The sequence below is a fragment of the Ursus americanus genome, chromosome 36 (assembly GCF_024610735.1).
Source record: "Ursus americanus isolate L20-20 chromosome 36, mUrsAme1.1.p, whole genome shotgun sequence".
Lineage (NCBI taxonomy): Eukaryota > Metazoa > Chordata > Mammalia > Carnivora > Ursidae > Ursus > Ursus americanus.
This window is the reverse complement of record NC_142162.1, coordinates 25,728,446-25,749,480: the sequence shown is the minus strand read 5'-3', so window position 1 is coordinate 25,749,480 and position 21,035 is coordinate 25,728,446. Positions and strand designations below refer to the sequence as shown.

General features: G+C 41.2%; 1 protein-coding gene across 1 annotated transcript in view; it reads left to right on the top strand.

Moving 5' to 3' along the window:
- Positions 1–806: 806 nt before the first annotated feature.
- The window catches only part of VPS39 (VPS39 subunit of HOPS complex), a 44,286-nt gene continuing 24,057 nt past the window's right edge, over positions 807–21,035 (top strand). Inside the window, exons 1-8 of the mRNA XM_045771409.2 lie at positions 807–1,060; positions 7,964–8,029; positions 13,449–13,513; positions 13,830–13,872; positions 15,060–15,154; positions 16,118–16,216; positions 16,657–16,749; positions 18,727–18,910. Coding sequence (XP_045627365.2) covers positions 988–1,060; positions 7,964–8,029; positions 13,449–13,513; positions 13,830–13,872; positions 15,060–15,154; positions 16,118–16,216; positions 16,657–16,749; positions 18,727–18,910 — 718 coding nt within the window. The 5' untranslated portion in view covers positions 807–987. The remainder of the gene's footprint in view (positions 1,061–7,963; positions 8,030–13,448; positions 13,514–13,829; positions 13,873–15,059; positions 15,155–16,117; positions 16,217–16,656; positions 16,750–18,726; positions 18,911–21,035) is intronic.

Here is a 21,035-nt window from a genome sequence, read left to right as displayed (position 1 = left end):
TGAAGTGAAGGAGGGGAGAATAAATAAGGCCATTTTTTTTTTTTTTTTACTTTTTATCATAGACTCACCCCTCTTTTCATTTACATTTTTGCTTTAGACTCAAATGCTTACTTTTATGACCTATTATTTCCAGTGGGGGCGGGGGGGGGGTTGGAGTTGCCAGATTCACCTCATTATTGCAGTGGTTTTCAAATTTTAAAGTGCGTGGACTCACTTTGGGGACTTACTAAAGCACAGACTATTGAACACCCCCCCCCCCCCAGATATTCTGATTCAGTAGGGCAGGAATGAGGCCTAAGACTGCATTTCTAGCAGGTTCCCAGGTGGTGGTGATGCTACTGGTCTTGGGACCACACTTTTGAGAACTACTGCCGCAGAACCACCTTTAAAAAAGGGTAAGATATTTGAACTGGTTGGGATTATAATGGTAATGCAAAAACCATTTACTGGGTGTTTATAGAGTGGGTCAGGAATTGCTAAGCTCCGAAAACGCTAGGTTAGTGTGGAACACTACCATCCTTTTGCAGATAAGAAAACAAAGCCTCTGGAGATTAATTAAACGTCACAGCTAATTTCCTAAATGGCAGATCTCCATCCGGCTAACAAGCCAAAGCCCGAATTCACTGCCTGAGACAGTTCTAAGATTCCCGACCCCCCCCCCCACACACTTTTTTTTGTTAAACCCCATCGCTAGCCTGCCCTATGAGGACAAGGCTCTGGGTCCCGGGTGAAGGTAGGAATCCAAGCGCTAGCGAGTTCCTCGAAGGCGTGTTTGAAGCTGGGCGGAAGGGGCGGGGCTTCTGCTGCGGAAGAGGCGGGCTTAGTCCCGGAGGAAGTCCGGTGTTGATGGCTGTGTTGTCGTATGGCCTGTAGCTAGGGTCCCGGTCCAGCATCACGGTTGGCCTTTTCGCTGGGCTGGTTCTCGGCCCAGGCACGGCCCGGCCCGGCCCATTCCGATTGAGACTGCTGCGGTGACTGCTCGCCGCCATGCACGACGCCTTCGAGCCAGTGCCGATCCTAGAAAAGCTGCCTCTGCAGATCGACTGTTTGGCTGCTTGGGGTGAGCTGAGGGCCCGAGGGGCCGAGGCGGGTCTGCGCGGAAGCTGTTCCGACCTTTCACAAGGCTGGGAAAGTGGACAGGCATCTGGCTGTATGAACACCGGTCGGACGCTGTCCGAAAGACACCTGGGATGAGGGAGGGCATAGTATTGTAGACAGCGAGCGCAGTGGGACTGTTTGGGCAATCCTCAGGGACCCAGTCATTTAGGTACGTTTACTCTTGGTTTCGGTACATAGTTGAAGGTTGAGCTTTTCTCGTTAACTGTGCTCAGATTTGGCTCCTTTCCATTCCCAGTAAGTCTTCAGTTTGGAGGGGCAAGCCGTGAGGAGTTTTCAACTTGCCCGGGGCTTGAACTTGTCCAGATGATTCTGTTGTTTTCTGGATGAAAAACAACACTATTTGCGGGGGGGGGGGTACTAAATGAGTTAACACCATATGCCTTTTTTCCCTTAGTGATCACTCATCGTTCACTTCTCATTACTGTAGGTAACTCACGTTGTTGTTCTAAACTCAGTCTAGCCAAGTGGTTGATTGCCTTATATTCAAAGTGCCCAAGCTACCTAACTATGTAGGTAGAAGAGCATCATTCAAGGCTGTCATGAAACCTAACCTATTAAAAACTTGTGTAATCCTCTTGAGATTGGCCAGTACAGAAAGCAGGGTCTGGCATCTCTTGTATGTTCTAGAATACAAATGGTTTCAGGGGTCTAAACCTTGACTATTAATTATGAACATTATGCTCTTAGAGTGGTTGTGTCTGATAACAGTCACCAAAGACCAAACGATTTGAGTCTTTCTTGTTAATCTCCAGGTGCTAGAAATCAAGGGCCATAAAAAGGTGGCTCAGAACTCTTAATCAGATCTTATACTGAGCTAGGTACCCAAACTGGGCCTGGTGGAATCTGGTGGTGGCTGGCATCTTCTGCATCATTTATGGACACTGTCACCCAGGAAATCTTGCAGAGTTCCTCACAGCCTTTTCAGTAGGGTGTTTTCACTACAGGTCTTCATGTTAATGTGCACAGTCTTGCCTCTAGCAGCCCTGGGCTTCTTTAAAATCACACCTCCACAGTAAGCAGTCCTAGTCCCTTGGGTTAAGGAGAGAATCTTGCTTCCTCCGGATATCGCAAGAAAACCTCCATTTTCTGTTATTAAATGCTCAGCCAAAAATTAAAAATAAATAGATGACAAAAGAAATTTAAAAAATGAGAGACTCGACACTGCACAAAGGGACACATTCCCCTAATTCTTCATCAAGTATGTATTAAATGCCTATATGAACCAGTTTCTCTGCTAAAGACAAGGGTAAAATGATGAATAAGAAACAGTGCCTGTGCTCCTAGGTCACACAGTGAGGGACAAAGTTATAGGAACAGATTATGATACAAGATAAATGATACTGCAGGCATATGCTGCCTATTATAGAAACATGGAGGAGGGGTATCCAACTCAGCCTAGGACATGTGCTTCTGGAAAGGGTGAATGCAGCTGCTTTCCATGCTTTACTTAGCTTGCTGGAATCCTTGACTTATATCCTATGGAACTAGTAGTACATGGATCTCAGCCTCTCACCAATCCAGTTTGTCACAGTAAAGATTCCCTGTACTTGAGCTTTTCAGAAAGATAGTTTTGAAATGCTAGGTAGCTCTGTCTACCTTGATCTCCCATCCTACAGGAGAAATGCTTATTACCTTCTAGGATGCTATGGTAGGTACTGGACTACAAGAGGCTATTTACCACCTCTTGACTCATAACTGTTTTCAGATTTAAGCAGCAGTGAATATTGCTGTATCTAGTCGTTACCACTTTTATCGAAAATTCATCCAGGAACTTCCCGAAGCCAGATCATGCAGGGCCAGACAATATTCGAGAGACACCATAATCCATCTCTTGGGAAATGGAAATGAGGATACTGATGATGATGACTTCTCCCTAAACTCCAGAGCTGTAGAATCCAGCTGCCTTTTCAGCACCTTTCTATGGATGTCTAGTGGCATGGCCATAATGGTTCTTGATTCCACTCTCCCAAAACATGCTTGTCACCCTGTATCCCACATCTCAGCAAATGACATTTCTGTTTACACATTTTGCTAATGATTTTGGAATCATTCTTCACTTCTCTTATACACCACATCCAATTCATCTTCACGATTTCTATTCTGATGAAAGCACCACTTCTCTCATCTGAATTACTGTAGTAGTCCTCTGGCTGATTGCCCTGTGTTTGTCATTGTGCCATTTTCAGTCTTTTACCCACACAGGAAGAGTGATCCCTTAAAAACATAATCTGATCACATCTCTCCTCTACTCAGAATAAGTTCCAAAAGTGCTTTGTACATCTGACATCATCAGGCCTGTGGTTACTTCCCCTCATCTACCCCATCTGTGCTCTTACCCCTTGCTCCGTTCTACTAGTCACACCGTCTTCCTTGTTCCATAACACACAAAGCACGTACCTACCTTGGGGTTTCTGCACTTGTTCTTTTCCTCTGCCTGGCACTCTCTGGCTCTAAATATTACATGGCTCATTCCTCATTTCCTTCAGGTGTCTGCTGAAATGTCACATAAATCAGCAAGACCTTCCCTGACGATGCTATATGAAAGACAAGGTGCTATTCTCTTACTCAGCCTTATCTTTCTTCTTGTCATGTATTGCTCCTAACGCTATTTTATGTTCTATTATTGTCTCTCTCCATATTAGAATATAAATTCCTTCAGAGCAGGAACTTTGTTTTGTACATTGCTTTATTTGTAGTTCCTAGAATAGTTCCTTATAATGGGTATTCGTTAAATCTTCCTGTTTAATGAATGAATGAATGAATGAATGAATGAATGAATGAATAAATGATGATGTTAATAGTAATAGCTTCCATTTATTGAGTACTAATCTTTATTAAACTTTTATGGAATAATAAATAACTCCATTTTGCAGAGGAATAACCTGAGAATTTAAGTAACTTTTCCAAGGTTACATATCCAGTAAATCATGTCTGAATCTGGATGCTGGTTCCCAAACTTTAATATATATTCAGAATCTGTAAAAAAAAAAAAAAAAAAAAATGCAGATGCATGTACGTATGTGTATCTCTATGTGTGTCTACACAATTATTCTCTTTTCCAAAGAAACATTAGGATCAAAAGGACTAAGGTGGTTGCCTGTAGCAGGGGGAGCAAACAGGGAGAGTGGACAAGGATGGAAGCTAGACTTCCCACAGTTTTAGCATTGAAACTACATAAATGCATCATATAGTTTAAAAATTGAATTTAAAAAATGCATATATCAGGTCACCACTGCGGAATTACTGTGTCAGAATCTCTGGGAACAGCACTCAGGAATGTGCATTTTTCATAAGTTCAGGTGATTCTGGTGCAGCTAAACAGGCTTATGCTTTGAGGAACACTGTTCTTTGCCCTATGACCCCAAAAAGGGAAATGACCGCTATCTTTTTCATTTCTGTATTCCTTGCAGTGGCCAGCATTGGGCCAGGAATGGAATTGTTTATCACATGAGCTTGGACTAGGTTGTACTGTTGGACGGAGCTTCCTTAGGGTAATTATGAGCAAGATGGCCCAGCACTTACTCACTTTGCAGGAGGGATAAAGTCCAACCTTGTGGCTCAGAATTAGGCTGTCAGGAGTTTTCTAGGGCTGATTCACATTTGTTCATGTATGTGTCACCCATAGACTACACCATTTTTGTGGTGTGTCCCACCTTCTGATTTGCTGTATTGGATCTCAGAAGGGACTTTCTACCCCATTCTGTGTCTGCTCTGCAAGCCTCTCATTTTCTGTGTTTTGCATCCGTGATGCAATGTCATGTCATAGATGACATGTCATAGAATGTGGAGGCCCAACATGGGTCAGGTCCTCTGGTCACCTGAACCCCCACTGAGTTTTTTAATTAATTTTTTTTTCCTCACAAATTTTATTTATTTATTTGAGAGAGAGAGAGCAGGAGTGGGGTGAGGGGCAGATGGAGAAGCAGGCTCTCCGCTGAGCAGGGAGCCCAGTGCGGGGCTTGATCCCGGGACTCCAGGATCATGACCCAAGCTGAAGGCAGACGCTTAACCGACTGAGCCACCCAGGCGCCACCGCCCTCCCTGCCCTGACTTCTCTAACCAAATCAAGCCTCTTCAAGGTCGTGTGCCATTAGTGCATCTGTTTTTACCCTTTCGAGTGTGAGGATTAGGACTGTGTGTGTGGTGCTTTTACTATTTAAAGGAAAGTTGTTACAATACTTTACATGTATGATAAATGCATTTTTCCCTCAGCACCTTCAAATGATAATGTGAAGAGGGTTAAATAAAACCCTCAATTAAAATTTTTTTAATTTTAATGAATTTGTCTGATTCTGTTTCCTGACCAATAGACATTTGGTAAGAAATATCTATTGGCAAGTAAACATTTCAATAAAATTGGAAAGTAGACCCTTGAGTGTTGTGCTTATGATGTGACGTCATATTTTGGTAGTGCAGCTTCATGAGGATTTAAGCCCCAGTGTGACAGTATCACAGATGTGCTCTAAGGTAACCTACAGTGAATGTGGAAGGACACATAGTGAGACCAGTTGAGGCCTTCACAGGGGTCCCTGGAGGGACTGGGATATGGCTGTTGCAGTGTACCTTGTAGAGGTAAAATTGATAACGTTTTCCAGACCTGAGTGTAAGATAATGAAGCTGTAAAAAGAGATAAAGAAAAACAGAAGTTGGTGGCAATTTGGGGAGCAGAGTAGGGAGGGAAGGATGGGGAAGATGGTGAATATTTTTTTGGCCTTTTGGTTATAAATTTTTATGTATGTTATAAGTGAATTCAAAAAAATTTCTACCTCATTTATATCTGAAATAGCAGGGGGTGTCCTAAAAATCAACTTCAGTAATACCAGTTGCTCAATAAAGTATATCTATAAGTAGAATTCTAAGCACAGTATCTTTTACAAAGCAAGCATCGTGAACTTGTTTCTTTTGTTTTCTGTGTTCTGCTCCAACATAAATTTTCAGCATTCCTTTAGAGCTAGTGTTACTACTGATTTCTCTTATCACACACACTATCTTTCTGTGTCCTGCCTTTGCTTTCAAACACAAAAGAAGTCAGAATCACTTTATTTTTCTGGAAGACTAAGGACATCAACCTGGAAAAATGTTCCTGATGTGGCTTCTGACCTGTTTTGATAAATACAACCAGTGCCTTTCAGACAACCTCTGGCCAACACCCATTCTTTTGACATAGGATGCCTTAGTAATTGCCTCACAGCCTGTGGTTATGTCCTGATGCTTCTGCACACATCTTCCTACATGTATGACTTTGGACAAATTACTTAACCCCTAGGCCTCACCTTCCTCATCTGTAAAATGGGGATTTATAAGAGGGACATACCTCAAAGGATAGTTGTGAGGATTAATGAAGTAACATGGTATGTGCTTAGCATTTCCTGGAGCACAGTGCATGCTCAATGAAGTTTATCAGTTTGTACCACTATCCAATATCAAGAGAGTTTACGCAAGGAATGAACGACCTTTTACAATATCCAAAAGCTGAGGAAGTTTCTGTACATGCTTAACTTCCCTTAATGAGTTAATATAGATCTGTCAGGGTAATTATTTAAACCCTTTTTGGAGCCTCTTTTAGCATAGACAGGCCAGCATCTCCCAAAATGCAGTTCTTGAAACAGCATTAGCATCACCTGGGAACTTGTTAGAAATAGACATTTTCAGGCCCATTTCGAGACCTACTGAATCAGAAACTGAGGGCAGGGCCCAGCAGTCTGTTTTAACAAATCCTCACATAATTCTGATACATATCAAAGAACCACTGGCCTAGACCTTTTCTTTAAAAAATAAGAGCTTTATTGAGATGTAATTCACCTACCGCACAGTTCACCCAGTTAAAGTGTACAGTTAAGTGGTTTTTAGTACATTCACAGAATTGTGCAAGTATCGCTACAGTCATTTTTAGAACATTTTCATCACCCTAAAAAAAAACCCATACCCCCATTTTCCTGTAAACCCACCAGCCTTAGGTGGCCACTAATCTTTTTGTCTCTATGGATTTGGCTATTCTGGTTTTTCATATAAATAGAGTCTATCATAGACTATGTAGCCTTTTTTGTCTGGCTTCTTACGTTTAGCATGTATCAGCACTTCATTAATGGCTGGCTAATATTCCATTGTATGGATTTGCCACATTTTGTTTATCCATTCATCAGTTCATGTACTTGCACACAAAAGGTAGATTGGGCTGTTACCGATGCTTCCGCTTTGAACATTTGTGTACAAGTTTTTGTGTGGGCATATGTTTTCATTTCTCTTCTGTATATGCCCAGGGGTAGAATTGCTCGGTCATATGACAGGTCTATGTATAATCTTTTGAGGAACTGCCAGACTGTTTTCCAGAGTGACCACACCATTTTGTATTCCTGCCAACAATGTGTGAGCGTTTCAATTTCTTCACATCTTTGTCAACACTTGTTTTTGTCTGCTACGTCATCTTTTAAGATAATGAATTCTGTGAACTTAATATCCATGGCACTTCTTAGTTTCCCTAAAGTAAAAGCATTAAACCTTTAAAGGATGCCTTTTAGTTCTGTTTCTGGTATTAGTTACCTAGTTTTGTGTTTACACTATCCATTTTATGATTTTATAAATTTTCATCCTATTTTTGGTCAGTTTAATTTTGAGACACTGAAAGCAGGGACATATTATATTCTCTAATATGTAAGTAATGACACTTTTTCGATGGATTGGTTCTCAAACATTTCTCGAATATAAATATTCCTTAGCTTTGCAAAACACCTGCTATCAAAAGCAACTCATTTTCCTGACCCTTCAATTTCTGATTACAAACCCCAGCTCAAGAAATAGGGTTTTAACTAAAGCTGATTGACGTTTCTCACTGCTTTTTTTCCAGAGGAATGGCTGCTTGTTGGCACCAAACAAGGACATCTTCTTCTCTATAGGATCCGGAAGGATGCTGGTAAGTGGCAGCTCTCGAGTATCAAGAAAGAGGTGACTTACTACTCATGCAAAAAATTGTGATAGTCCACTAATACATAACTGTGAAATCAGTGATTTCTGGACCATTAAAAATGATTGGGGTTGAGGGTAGTACAGTGGGAAAGTGGGGAGAAGCATGAGAAAATCTCTAGGGTTTGTTTTTTTTTTTTCAGACTCTATCTTCCTACCTGATCTGGTAGGTGGGGTTGAGTGTTCCTCCCCTCCTTGCTTCTAGGAGACTCATTGTCCGAAGTAAGAAATATTACTGATGGGAATAAGATTTTTGTGTGAATGTTGTGGTAGTAGGAAACAAAATTAGGAACCATTGATTTAAAACTTTTGTTAACTTGTGGGGGGTGGACTAGGAGAGAGGAGGCCTGGGTTTGAACCCAGCTTTCCTTCTCCTTGGCCAAATGACTGAGTAGGTCCTTTCCAATGTCATTTTCCTCTTTTATAAACTGTCTCACAAAATTGTTGGAGTCAGATGCAAGGATTTTGAAAAGTAAAGCTCTGCTCAAATGTGACTTCTTCAGTAAAAACGTAGAATAATAACTAAAGTTTTTGAAATTTATTTTGTTAGGGTTTCCTCTGTTGGGGAAGAAAAAGCACCTCACTCTGTTTTCCTGATTTTATATCTTTGTTCTCTTTATGGAAAATTGATGTGTTTGGATAATATACCTTGGAGCTCCAGAGTCTGTAGAAATCTGCTGTTAATGCCAGAGTGTGTTGAACCATATGAAAGTGTTATTATTTGACTATATTAGAAAAAACTTAATTTCATGACTTTGAACCCAATTCACTTTCTGTAGTAAATAGCTTAAGGTAAGAGTGGAAATAGATACTTCCTTTTGGAACCTGGATCAGGAGTAACATGGAAAAAACGGTGGGAATTTCCTTCTACCCATTTTAGGTTCCTTGGGTGGAAAGATGTAAATTGGACTGACAAAAGACAGATTAACAAGAGAAAAACAAGCAAGTGTATTAACATGTGTATTATACATACACATGGGAGCACTCAGTGCTGGATAACTCAAAGGGGTGGTTGGAATTTGGGCTTGTATAACATCTTAACAGATGAACAACAAATTTTTAGAGAGGTGATAAGACAAAGGAAAAGGACTTCAAGTTCCTAAGATGGCAAATTGTTAGAAGGCAGACACATGGGGGAATTAATGGAATAAGGACGAGTAAGTAACGTTTGTTAGCACATTGCTCGGCTGTCCTCTCTGGGCTGATGAGGGTCTAGAGCTGTCTCCGCTGATGAAATTCTGTCCTTGGTAGAGAGGGGAGGAGGGACACCTTTGCAAATATATGTTCTGTTTTTAGGCAAATTAGAGGGACGGAGAGAGTCTGTCTTTATCTGCTTCCTCTCAGTTGCCTTCAGCTGAAAATAATCCTTATCCCAAAGTGGCATATTTTGGGGTGGCCTATTCTGCTACCCATCACCAGTGAAATAGGGAAAGAGGGAGGCATCCAGTCAGAAGAGAAACCAGAAGTCAAAGCAGAGGGTGTATTTTGTTCCTAAGTTTTTCAACTTTCCTTTAAATCAGGGGTCAGTAAACTTGTTCCAGAAAGGGCCAAAAAATAAATAAGTTAGGCTTTGTAAGCTCTGAGATCTCTGTTGTGACTACCAGCTTTGCTATTTTAGCAAAAAACAACCATAGACTGCATGCAAAGGAGTGGCGTGGCTGTGTTCCAACCAAACTTTATTTATAAAGACATGTCGAGGGCTGGATTTGGCCCTGGGGCAGTACTTTGCTTGCCCTGGCTGTAAATTTTTAGTTCTCAGGGCCAGAATAGTTCCATTCTGTGACACCTGTTAGACTATAATTTTTAAAATTAAGCTTGCCTTGGATTTGCTTCAGCATTTGACAATCATGATTTGATGTCCACCGTAGGCTCAGATGCTGTGCAGGGCAGGGAGATAAGAGAGCTTAATATTCTTTTCCCCAGCACATAAGCAGTTCTTTGTAGCATCAAATACTCAATACTATGGTAAATTGATTTGTTTGATAGGTCATTGTTATATAAATGGTAGGGAATTGAAAACTAGACTATAAGAGTAAATCTCAACAGAATATAGACTCAAATTGGTAATATTAATGCTAATCTGACTTGGAACCCTGGTGGTGATTGTTCCATGCCCTGTGATGAGTTCACCATGTGACTTTTGAGACGTTAATTCCTGGGGCTCAATTTCTGCATAGGTAACTTGAGTAGCAGTGCCACCTGCCTTAGACAATTGGGAATCAAACTCTGAGTGGAAACTTGACTTCTCCCTATACCCTTAGAGAACAGTTCAGTTCTGCCTCAGCTCTGGCCTATTTATGGCCCGAAATAGAAATAGACTTGGGCCTCCATGAATCAGCCATGGAACTAACTTGGTTTCTAAGTTTGAGATATTCCAAACCTAAATAGGGCTGCAACCAGACTGTCTTTCTGGGGAAAGGGAGAGGGTGATAAGATGTCATGGAGAGACTGGAATTAAGCGGATCTGGGATCAGATATGAGTCATCTTTGAACTCGGAAATTCCTCTAGGCCTCATTCTACTCCTATCTTAAATAGAGGCGTTAGATAAGCTCACATCACATGTCTTAACTTCAGGTTTACTTCAGTGGTGCCGTCACCTTAGAGCAATCGTTCTCAAAGTGCAGTCTGTAGACCCCAAGGGGTCCCCAGGATCCTTTCAGAAGGTTTACTGGGTCAAAACTAAGTTCACAGTCACACTAAACCATTTTTTCACTGACATTTATTGACCTTTGTACTGTTGATACAGAACTGGTGGTAGCTAGAACTGCTGGCCCTTAGCATAAGTTCAGGTAGTGGTGAGCGAGCTTGTTGGTACGGAACTGTTCTAGTAGTCGTTGTGTTGTTTTCCAGCTCGCTTTCACTGTGGTTTTTGTTTTTTTTAAATCAAGTTTCACCTAAGGATATTCTTCGTGTGGCAGTAAAAATTATTTTATTATATCTTGATCTTTGACAACACTTCCTTTTAATAATCTCTGATGTAGTGAGAAGTGCCATGTGCCAAGGTATGAAGCACAGTGGCTGTCTTGAGAAAAAGTACTTGTTTGAGTTATGAGCTGAACTGGCCATTTTTTTCATGGAGCATCATTTTTGCTTAAAAGAATGACTGATAGACTGGTTTTGCACACCGTTTGGATGTTTGGTACATGTTTCTTAAAAAATGAACAAAGGAATCTGTCATTTAAAAAAAAAAAAACGACTGGAAGTATAAGCTGCCAACAGTCAGTCTGGGGCTTTCAGTAGAATATTAGAATTGTGGAAAAACTGTATCTACCCCCATGAGCTCAGTAGCTTCTCAATACTTTTCTGATGACATCGGAGGTGATAATGAGTATGACTTTGTGTGTGTGTGTGTGTATAAAATCTCCTATAACAAAATGTGCCAACATTTGGAAAATCTGTGTAACTGAACAGTATTTTCCAGTGCATGAAGTTTCTAAATCATGCATGAGTAAAAGATCCATTTAAAGTGTAAGACAGGGGGCACCTGGGTGGCTTAGTCAGTCAAGTGTCTGACTCTTGATTTCAGCTCAGGTCTTGATCTCAGGGTCGTGAGTTCAAGCCCCATCTTGGGCTCCATGCTGGGTGTGCAGCCTACTTGAAATAAATAAATAAAGTATAAGATAGACTAATTGACTTTAATTTGACAGAAAGTTTCATTAATAGGTTTCAGATTCCACATTGTAAGAAACTCCCATTTGTCAAGTTTTCATATGGTATCAAAGAAGAAGATGGACAATTATCTGAAAAAGCTTTAAAATATTCCTCCATTTTCCAACTCTGTGTCCATGTAAGGACAGATTTTTGTCATATTCTTCAATCAAAACAGTGTATCAAAATATTGAGGGCAGAAGTAGATGTGAGAGTCCACCATCTTCTATTAAGCCAGGCATTAAAGAGATTTACAGAAATGTAAAACAATGCATTTTTTTTTTAATTTGGAGAAATTGTTATTCATTAAAATGTTGTTTATGCCAACATGTAATGGGCTTACTACTAATATTTAAAAATGAGTTAATAAATACACATTTTTAAAATTTCTCAGTCTTAATTTCTACTCTGGTATACATTGATAACTACAACCCATGTTAAAATTTTGGGATTCTCAATAATTTTTAAGGCTGTGAAGGAGTCCTGACACCACAGAGTTTGAGAACCTCAGTCCTAGATAATTCTGCTTATGAAGAGAGTTGTTGGAAGTAATAATAAAGCCCTTTCCAAATATAGAACTCTTTATCAAGCAGGAAGTGGCTGAAATTTTTTTTTCTTCTGAAATATAATGGCAGAATACAGGGCACGTTTCTGAATCTCCCGCAACTCCAGAGTCCCTTCATCTCCTCTTCCGAGGGACATGTGGAAGAAGTAAGACCAGCTTTGGCGGCATGGGCCCTTGTGGCTGCCTCGGAGAGGCTCCACTGACTGGGCCATGGACCCCACTAGCTATGGGGAGCAGCTCGCGGTCAGCGGTATGAACAGTCTCTTCACAAGCTGGGACGCAGGTAGTAGGGTGTAGTCTCGGCACACGGGCTTTACAGTCGGCCCTGACTTTGCTTCTGGGCTGTCTCTCACTGCTACCTGCCTGCGTCACCTGTCAGATCCCTCACATACGAAATTGGAATAATAATATCTACTTCTTGAGGGGCAGTTGTGAGGTTATAGGAAATACATACCAATTTTTAAACACAGAACGCAGCACCTAGTTATTGCTTAGTTTATGATAGCTGCTGTAATTATTATGATCATTATTCTCTTTTTGACCTTTTGGTGACTTTTGAGGCTGAATGTTTTTGTCATCCGCACAAGGCTGGCATCACATGTTTTTATGGTGTGTAACTTCCTTCCTTTTCTGTAACAGTGCCAACCGACGTGGCGTCTCCTGAGAGCAGCGGAAAGTGTAGAGGCATTGAACTGCTTTAGGCGAGGGGATAGTGTTGAGTGTTTGCTCTGTCCTGTGATGCAGGACGTAGGGGCGCTGCTGGGATTTAGTTGGTCTAGCTCTAAGGATGCTTCAGGCTGGGTTTCATTGCTTGGGCTCTTCTATTTGACTGGCACTTTTTACAGACACTTAGCCAAGGTACTATTTTGTAGGATCAGACCTTCAGACTCACAAGTACCTGGGCAGCTTCAGTGAGCTTCTGCGGTATGATTCTTTCTGCTAATGCCAAGTGAAGGTGCATGAAACCCTCTGTTCTAAAATTGGAGTGGAAAGCAACTTCCTGTACTCAGTGAAGACAGCTGTCTAGGGTAGATCTCCAGCTTCCAGTCTTTTAGGAATTTTTAGATTCCTGTAGGAGAGCCGTGTGCAGCAGCAGTTTTTGTTGTGGTTATTTTTACATGTTTGGAACCGCGAATGTTTGTTTCTTTTCCATAGGTTGCAACAGGTTTGAAGTGACACTAGAGAAATCCAATAAAAACTTCTCCAAAAAGATTCAGCAGGTAGGCACTGATGGTGGTCACTACAAGAATATTTGACTTCTATGAGACCCCTTCAAAGCTGGAACTTTGATAACATTATTTATTAACTCTGAATCCTCTGCTGTCTGTTCTCGCATTTATGCAGGGATCTGGGTTCATCCATCATGTGCCTGAGATCCTCTATAATGAGCAGAAATTGCGATGGCACATAAATAGCAGTCAGATCCCTGTCATTGGCATAGACTCTTTAGTCCCTTTTTAGTACTGTACTTAAATGAACATTTGTTAAGCCTTGTTGGAAATGTTTGATTGAGTCTAATGATTTGTTCTTTTCCAGATCCATGTGGTTTCCCAGTTTAAGATTCTGGTCAGCTTGTTAGGTAAGAAAAGGGGTTGCAGTTGTATTTCCTGTGCCAAAAAACAAAAGCTGTGACCTGATTAATCACTGTTTCATGGTTAATTTGATAGACATTGAAACTGACCTGTTCAAACAGGGTCCAGACACAGCAGGGTACACAGGTATTAAAGGCAATAGCATCCCTTATCAACTTGAGCTCTGTTCTCCATGGAGTGTCATTCATTCATTCATTCATTCATTCATTCATTTATGCAGTCATTGAGCAGATATTTATTGCGCCCTGCTTTAGGCATTGGGGAGACCCAAGTTAAATGAGACATGGTTTCTGTCTTTGAGATTTATGTTCTGATTGTGAAGACCGAAATGACGGAAAGTAATCATGATACAGTATAAGTTACAACGGAAATCTATAGAAAATGTAGTGGCTCTCAGTAATGGGAAAGACAGCAGCGTCTAGTGGATGATTAGGATTTTGGCAGGAAGAGAGAGGAAGGCAGACATTTTAAGCAGAGGCGCTGGGGTCTGGCCAGACTTAGGATGTGTGGCAGAGAGTGGCAGAGTGGCAAGAGATAGAGGAGAGACAGATCAAAACCAGACTCGTTTGAAAAGCCATAGATTCATTTGAAGGCAGCCAGCGAGGCCTTTTCTTAACAGAGGACTAGAAACTTGCCTCACGCTTTGTACTGTTCAGCCCAGGGCCCAAATGGTAGAATCATTTTAAACTGAGTTTCTAGGTGGGGAGAGAAACATTTAAAGTAACTAAATCTTCATGAGTAAACTAGATAGGAGGCTCGAGTGAAATTATTTTGCTTGCTTTCCGAGAAAAGAAATCCTTGCCATGGGATTGTACCAAATCCACAGAGGATTTCCTTTCTTCTACTGAGGCCTCCTAATGGAAGTAGCTTTGAAAGCCTATTCTTGTACAAATATTGCATCACAAACTTCCAGACTTGAGAAAGACAGAGCGTAAGAGTGCTTTGGTAGTGAAAGAACTCTTCTGCATAAGCCAGCCTGAATTTAAAGGAACAAAAGTGACCTCTCACATTTTGTAATGTAATTCTGATAACAGGCAGAATAAATCATTGTTAGTGAAACCGAAGATACATCTTCAACCAACACTTGCCGTTTGGTTCTCAGATCGTTATTTTGTGTGTGTGTGTGTAGAGAATTATGATAATTTATACTGTTGTTATACCTCCTTCTGAACAGAAAATAACATTTACGTCCATGACCTGTTGACATTTCAACAAATCACTACGGTTTCAAAGGCAAAGGGAGCCTCACTGTTTACATGTGACCTCCAGGTAAGCGTAGGCAAGGTGAAATTTGACTTCGTGTTTCAATAAATATGGTCTTTCTTATATTTCCACCATTAGGTGGAAAGAGTAACATTGATATGCGAACCCAGCAGAGACTCCAGAGAAAGTTTTTGATTTTGGATTAAATTAGAGAAATTTCCCCCTTTGTATGTGGTCTGAAGGGGAAACATTTGGGTTCCCTGTGTGTGTGTGCTAATCAGAGCACCAGACATCTGTCTGGTAGGAGGCAACTAATCCACGATAAAAGCCTTTGCCCATGGACAAACCATTAGTGAGAAAATCCCGACTTAACCAGTATCACGAACATAGCTATGGAACATTAAATTGACCTTGTTCTGAACATATTATTCTATTCTTTCTCTTTAGGGTGTTTTTTTTGTCATTTGGGAAAGACATTCTTCTTATTTATGTGAATTCGTCATCCTTACAATATTCAGAATCTGCCTTACCCTCTCAGCTTTGATCACTTTTTAGGCCTTGTGGTCTACATTGACACTGCATTGTTTTATGCTTAGACATTTCTTTTCTCCTCCCTCCTTAAAGGATCGAAAGTGGCCACTGACACATGCTGATCCCTGACCAGCATGTATTGACAGCCATGAGTAAGAAACATTAAAAAAAAAAAAAAAAAAGGAGTAAGCGGTTAACGTAGGTGAAGGCCTGCCCTGGGATTTTCCTGTGTGAATTATGAATGCCTGAGAGATTTGCTGGGGTTGGGGTCTTTGGCTGGCAGCCCTTGGGGAGGAAGTGCTCCTCAGCCTATTGTTTCTAAGTACGTCTTAGAAAAATGGTGTTCTTCCACTCAGTTTGTCCGGCAGGGTGACTTTGTATTATAGGGGATTTTCAGATCAGTAGCCATTTCAAGGTCGAACATCTCTAATTTAGCTGTCACTCAGTTACGGAGTTATCACACGCACACCCACATTTGCTCCGGGTGTCTCTCCGCAGCACACAGAGACTGGTGAGGAGGTGCTGCGGATGTGCGTGGCTGTGAAAAAGAAGCTGCAGCTCTACTTCTGGAAGGACAGGGAATTTCATGAATTGCAGGTAAAGTCCATGGTACCTGGTCCGTGTTGGCTCACAGCTTGAAAGGCTTCCTGTTCAATAATACCGAAGGTCAGGGCCTCAGGCTTGGAGTTCTTTCCGGATGAAGGCTCTGCCATGAGTACGTGGGAGCCTATTCACGGCCACTCGTCGGAGTCTCCTAGTCTTCAGAGGCAGCGGTAATCCAGTTCGGCAACGTTTATATGGATTGGTTTATTTCAAAGTGGGTTTCACCTTTTCTAAAGGCAACTAGTCATCCAGTTCATGGGTGACTTACATTTTTGTTAAAGGTGGTTTCCTGGCCTTGAGCTTACAGACGTGTGCTTAGATGAGGGTGAGGGTGATTTTGCAGAGAGGGGGTAGAATAACAGGAAAGTCATGGGTTTTTTTGTTTTTTTTTCTTTTAACATCTTTCCATTTGAATTCTTGCTCTCTTTCTTTAGGGAGACTTTAGTGTACCAGATGTGCCCAAGTCCATGGCATGGTGCGAAAATTCTATCTGTGTGGGTTTCAAGAGAGACTACTACCTAATAAGGGTAAAACTTATTCTTTTGCATATATTATCCGTTTACCTGGGGGAGAGGATCATGTGCTTTTGAACTACAGGTCAGGAGGCTGCCTTAAGCAGTTTGGCATAACAGGGTTTATGTTTGTATGTTTGGTTACTTTTTTATGCTTCTCAGCATCTCTACAAATAGATGTCTCATGCCAGGCAGCATCAGCTCTCAGTTCTCTACAGAATGAGTTATCCACATCCTGTATCGAATTATTGGAACAGATAATTAGGGCTGCTTGCCTCCGTTCAACAGCATTACCGTGGTCTGTCATCTTAAGGCTTCAGCGCTCAGGAATTATAAACTAATTTTAGTATTAAGTATTTTTAAGACTTTGAGTTTCCTGCACCCCAAAATCTTTTAGTATATTTATTTTAAAAATTATTTTAACTTTTTTTTTAATTTCAAAAGCCACATATCTTAATGTAAAAAATAAGGAAATATAGACAAGCAAAATAAAGGAAGTACAGATCACCCGTAATTCCTTCACTCAGAAATAATCATTGTTAACCTTTCGGTAGATGAGCTTCCACTTATTTACAAAAATAGCATGTTATACACATTGTTTTATAACCTCTTTTTCTTAACCTAAGTGGTAAATAGCCATGACGTTGGTTTTTTTTCCTCCATTATTTATACTGTATGTAGAATAGGTTGATATACCATACATTTCATAGAATAATCCAAATTTCTTAGCTTTATACCCCTCTCATATTCCAGAGTTGCCAATTCTAGAAGCCTTTCTTCTCATTTCCATTTCTCCCCACTTCTCTACTCCCCACTCTTCATTATTTATCTAGTTAATGTATTTGTTCCATATTTACGTTGTTGGAATGTCCTGATTTGATCAGCATCAGAGTTGCAGACTTGTAGAGGAGTCGCTCCTATCCCGCCGACTGATGAGCAGAGTAAGCAGCTAGGCCTGTAGGTGCTGAAAAAAGTCTGTGAGGGCTGGGGAGACAGAGCCAGAAACTGGAGAGTATAGGCTCTCATTCCCCTGACTACCTTGAATGCTGCCACCCTCTTCTTGAGGGTACAGTCTTTTGAGGGTGGGAAATCTTGGTTTCAGCCCAAGCTATTCAAAAATTACTCATTATATCAGACAGTAAAATTCATTATTTTTGATGTACAGTCTAACAGATGCTTAGAGTTGCGTAACCACCACCACAATCAAGATTCAGAGCAGTTCCATCACCCAAAAAATGCCTTTATGCTGCCCCTTTGAAGTCACCCCCTCTTCCTGTGCCCCAACTTCTAGTAATCACTGATCTGTTCTTCATCTCTTATAGTTTTGCCTTTTCCAGAATGTCATATAAATGGAATTCTACAGTATGTAGCCTTTTGAATATGGCTTCTTTCACTTAGCATAATGCATTTGACATCCGTCTGTATTGTTGTGTGTGTCATTATGTTCTTTACGCCTGAGTAGTGGTCCATGGTATGGATGTACTGCGGGCTTGTTTATACATTCATCAGTTAAAGGACAAAGTTGTTTCCAATTTTTAGCCATTATGAATAAAGCTGCTGTAAACATTTGCATACAGGTTTTGGTGTAAACATAAGTTTTCATTTCTCTTGAGCAAGTGCCTAAGGAATGGGATTATTGGGTTGTATGGTAAGTATGTGTTTAACTTTAGAAGAAGCCAACAAACAAAATGGCTGTACCATTTTGCATCCTCACCAGCAGCGAATGAGAGTTCCAGTCGCTCTGCATCCTCACCAGCACTTGACATTATTAGTTGCCAGGCTAGATGCTTGTCTCTGTGTTAGAGAAAAAAAGAGGACTGGTTCTATGTTGTGATGACAAAATTTGTCATAACAAACTCTATAATATCTCCTTATGCTGAACAAGGAATATTATTGGCTTCTGTAGGTTCGGGGTTTTATTTGGATTTTTCAGGCCATGTTCATACCTCTGGCGAGAGAATGCTGGTTGACTCACTTTGTGTCTTCCTATAGGTGGATGGAAAAGGGTCCATCAAAGAGCTCTTTCCAACAGGAAAACAGCTGGAGCCGTTAGTTGCACCTCTGGCAGATGGAAAAGTGGCTGTGGGTCAGGATGATCTCACCGTGGTGCTCAATGAGGAGGGGATCTGCACACAGAAATGTGCCTTGAACTGGACAGACATACCAGTGGCCATGGGTGAGACCACCATAGCGGCTGTTTCCCACGGCGGGCCGGGGTTGTGTGCCATCCTCAAAGGATGGAATCCCATTCGTGGCTTTCGCAGACTGTGGTTGACGGTGTCATTTACTCTCAGTTCCCCTTCTCAGAATTAGAAGAGTGCTTAAGATCATTAAAAATAGGATATTCTGGTTTTTGTAGGAAGCCAGATATTGCACCAGAGAGGGAGAAATAGAAGCAGAGTTATATGTTTTAGGAAGTGATTCTCTGTTGCCATATATTTTTACTTCTTAGTCCTTTTTGTTTTACCTTCTTTGTAATGGTTTTATTGTGTCCTCTGCCAGATAGACTGCATTTGGAAATTAGTGGCAGTTATTCCTGTAATATATGTAACTCAGTATTGATGCGCTTTTGACGTGGTGGTTATTGCTTCATTGTTCTGTAGCTTGGAGGTGCAGATTGCGTTTAGATGTCAGTCTCTGGCCTGCACAATAGGTGTTTCTGCTCCTACCCCTGCCTCAGGCTCTCCACGGTGGTATTGCCTGGAAGTGTGTGACCACCCTCGTAGCAATTCATTTTCAGTCAGAAGAGTGAACATTTTAAAAACAGTTACTGCTGTGGAGTAGGGCATTCAGACCTGCTATCTCTAAGGACTCTAGCTGGGGAGGTGAGGATTGCATCTTGGATAAAGAGAGAAAACAAGGTATTCAGTTGGGTGAGTTGAGATTCAGTCGTTCAGAAGGTTCAACTTGCCAGTAAGAAGTTTCATTGCATAGGTAAGCTTGGACTGGACCAGGCAGGGAGTTTATGATTTGGCTTGAAGAAAAATTCCTTTCATTCTAGACAGAAAAGATAGTTCGAGAAATGATTAGAAATGCTCACTTGTGACAGCATTACAGAGACTGACCTGGTTAAAACAGGCAGTCTGAATTACACAGGAATAAGTTAGAGGCCCATGCAAAGGTCTGAGAGGCCAGTAGATTCCTAACTGGTAGAATGTTTTGGTAAAAGCATCATATTCTAGGGTAATTATTCTGGTGGCAGTTAGAGATGAACAGATCGGAAAGAAAATAAATCAAAAGGACGGTATTTTGTAAGGCCCAAGATTATGTATATTAACAAGTTTGAGAGACTAAGAGCTTCACAAGAAGCTTTGTGGTGTTCTGGGGGACCCTTGTGTTCCTTTCAGAAGAGGGACTGTGGTAGAATTGATGAAGATGTGTGTAATATGCTTGAAGTATGCTTCCTATTTCCTAGTGTGAGAGTTCCTGTTTTAAAACCTTTGTTAGTGCCCAGTGTCTTTGGCAGTGTTTCTCAAAAACATTTCTGTGCCTTAACATACTGAGGGAGGGAGAGGACATTCTTTCTAGGTAGGGTGGGAGAACCACCGTCTGACAGGACGAAGACTAAATTTCTTCAGTGGTATGCATTGTAAACTTCATTTCTACTTCTGCTGTCAACTTTACCTCACCCAGATTCCAGTCATCTTGGATTCCTCCCTCACCAAGCCATCATCACCCGTGCTCTTGCCTCTTCCTTTCTTCTCTTTTCAGCTCTGTCCTGCTCACATGACAAGGCCCTGTTCAGTGGCACTTCCTCTATGAAGTCTTCTCTGACACGTAGGCAGAATGCATCACTTCCCCCTTGGTGCTTCCAAAACCCTTTCAGGTTTCTCTGTCATGGCACCAACACTGTCCCACTGGATGCAGTGAGTCGTCTGTCTCCTCTGCCCATGTAAGAGCTCTGTGAGCTCTGGACTCGTGTCTTGATCCACTTGGAGTAGGGCCCGAAACACAGCCTTTTAGGAAATACTTGCTGAATAGATGAATCGGTGTCATTGTCGGCCATTTATGAGATGTCTGCTGTATACGAGCCACTCTGCCAAGTTTTAAAGATACAAAGAGTTCCAGAGCCTCTCTGTTGTCAAAGAGCTGGGGAGACTGGACCATGATACGATATGACAACCAAAAGCCTTTCTATTGTAGATTACCTTTTTTATTAAATTAGACCTTATTAAAGTGGGCCAGATTAAAGGAGAGAGAAATTTTACATACTTATACAAGTTAACACTAAAGGGAATTATACTAGTTTTTAAAAACGAGGCCAGCATAAAAAGAGAAGTAAAAAAATCCAATACAAAACA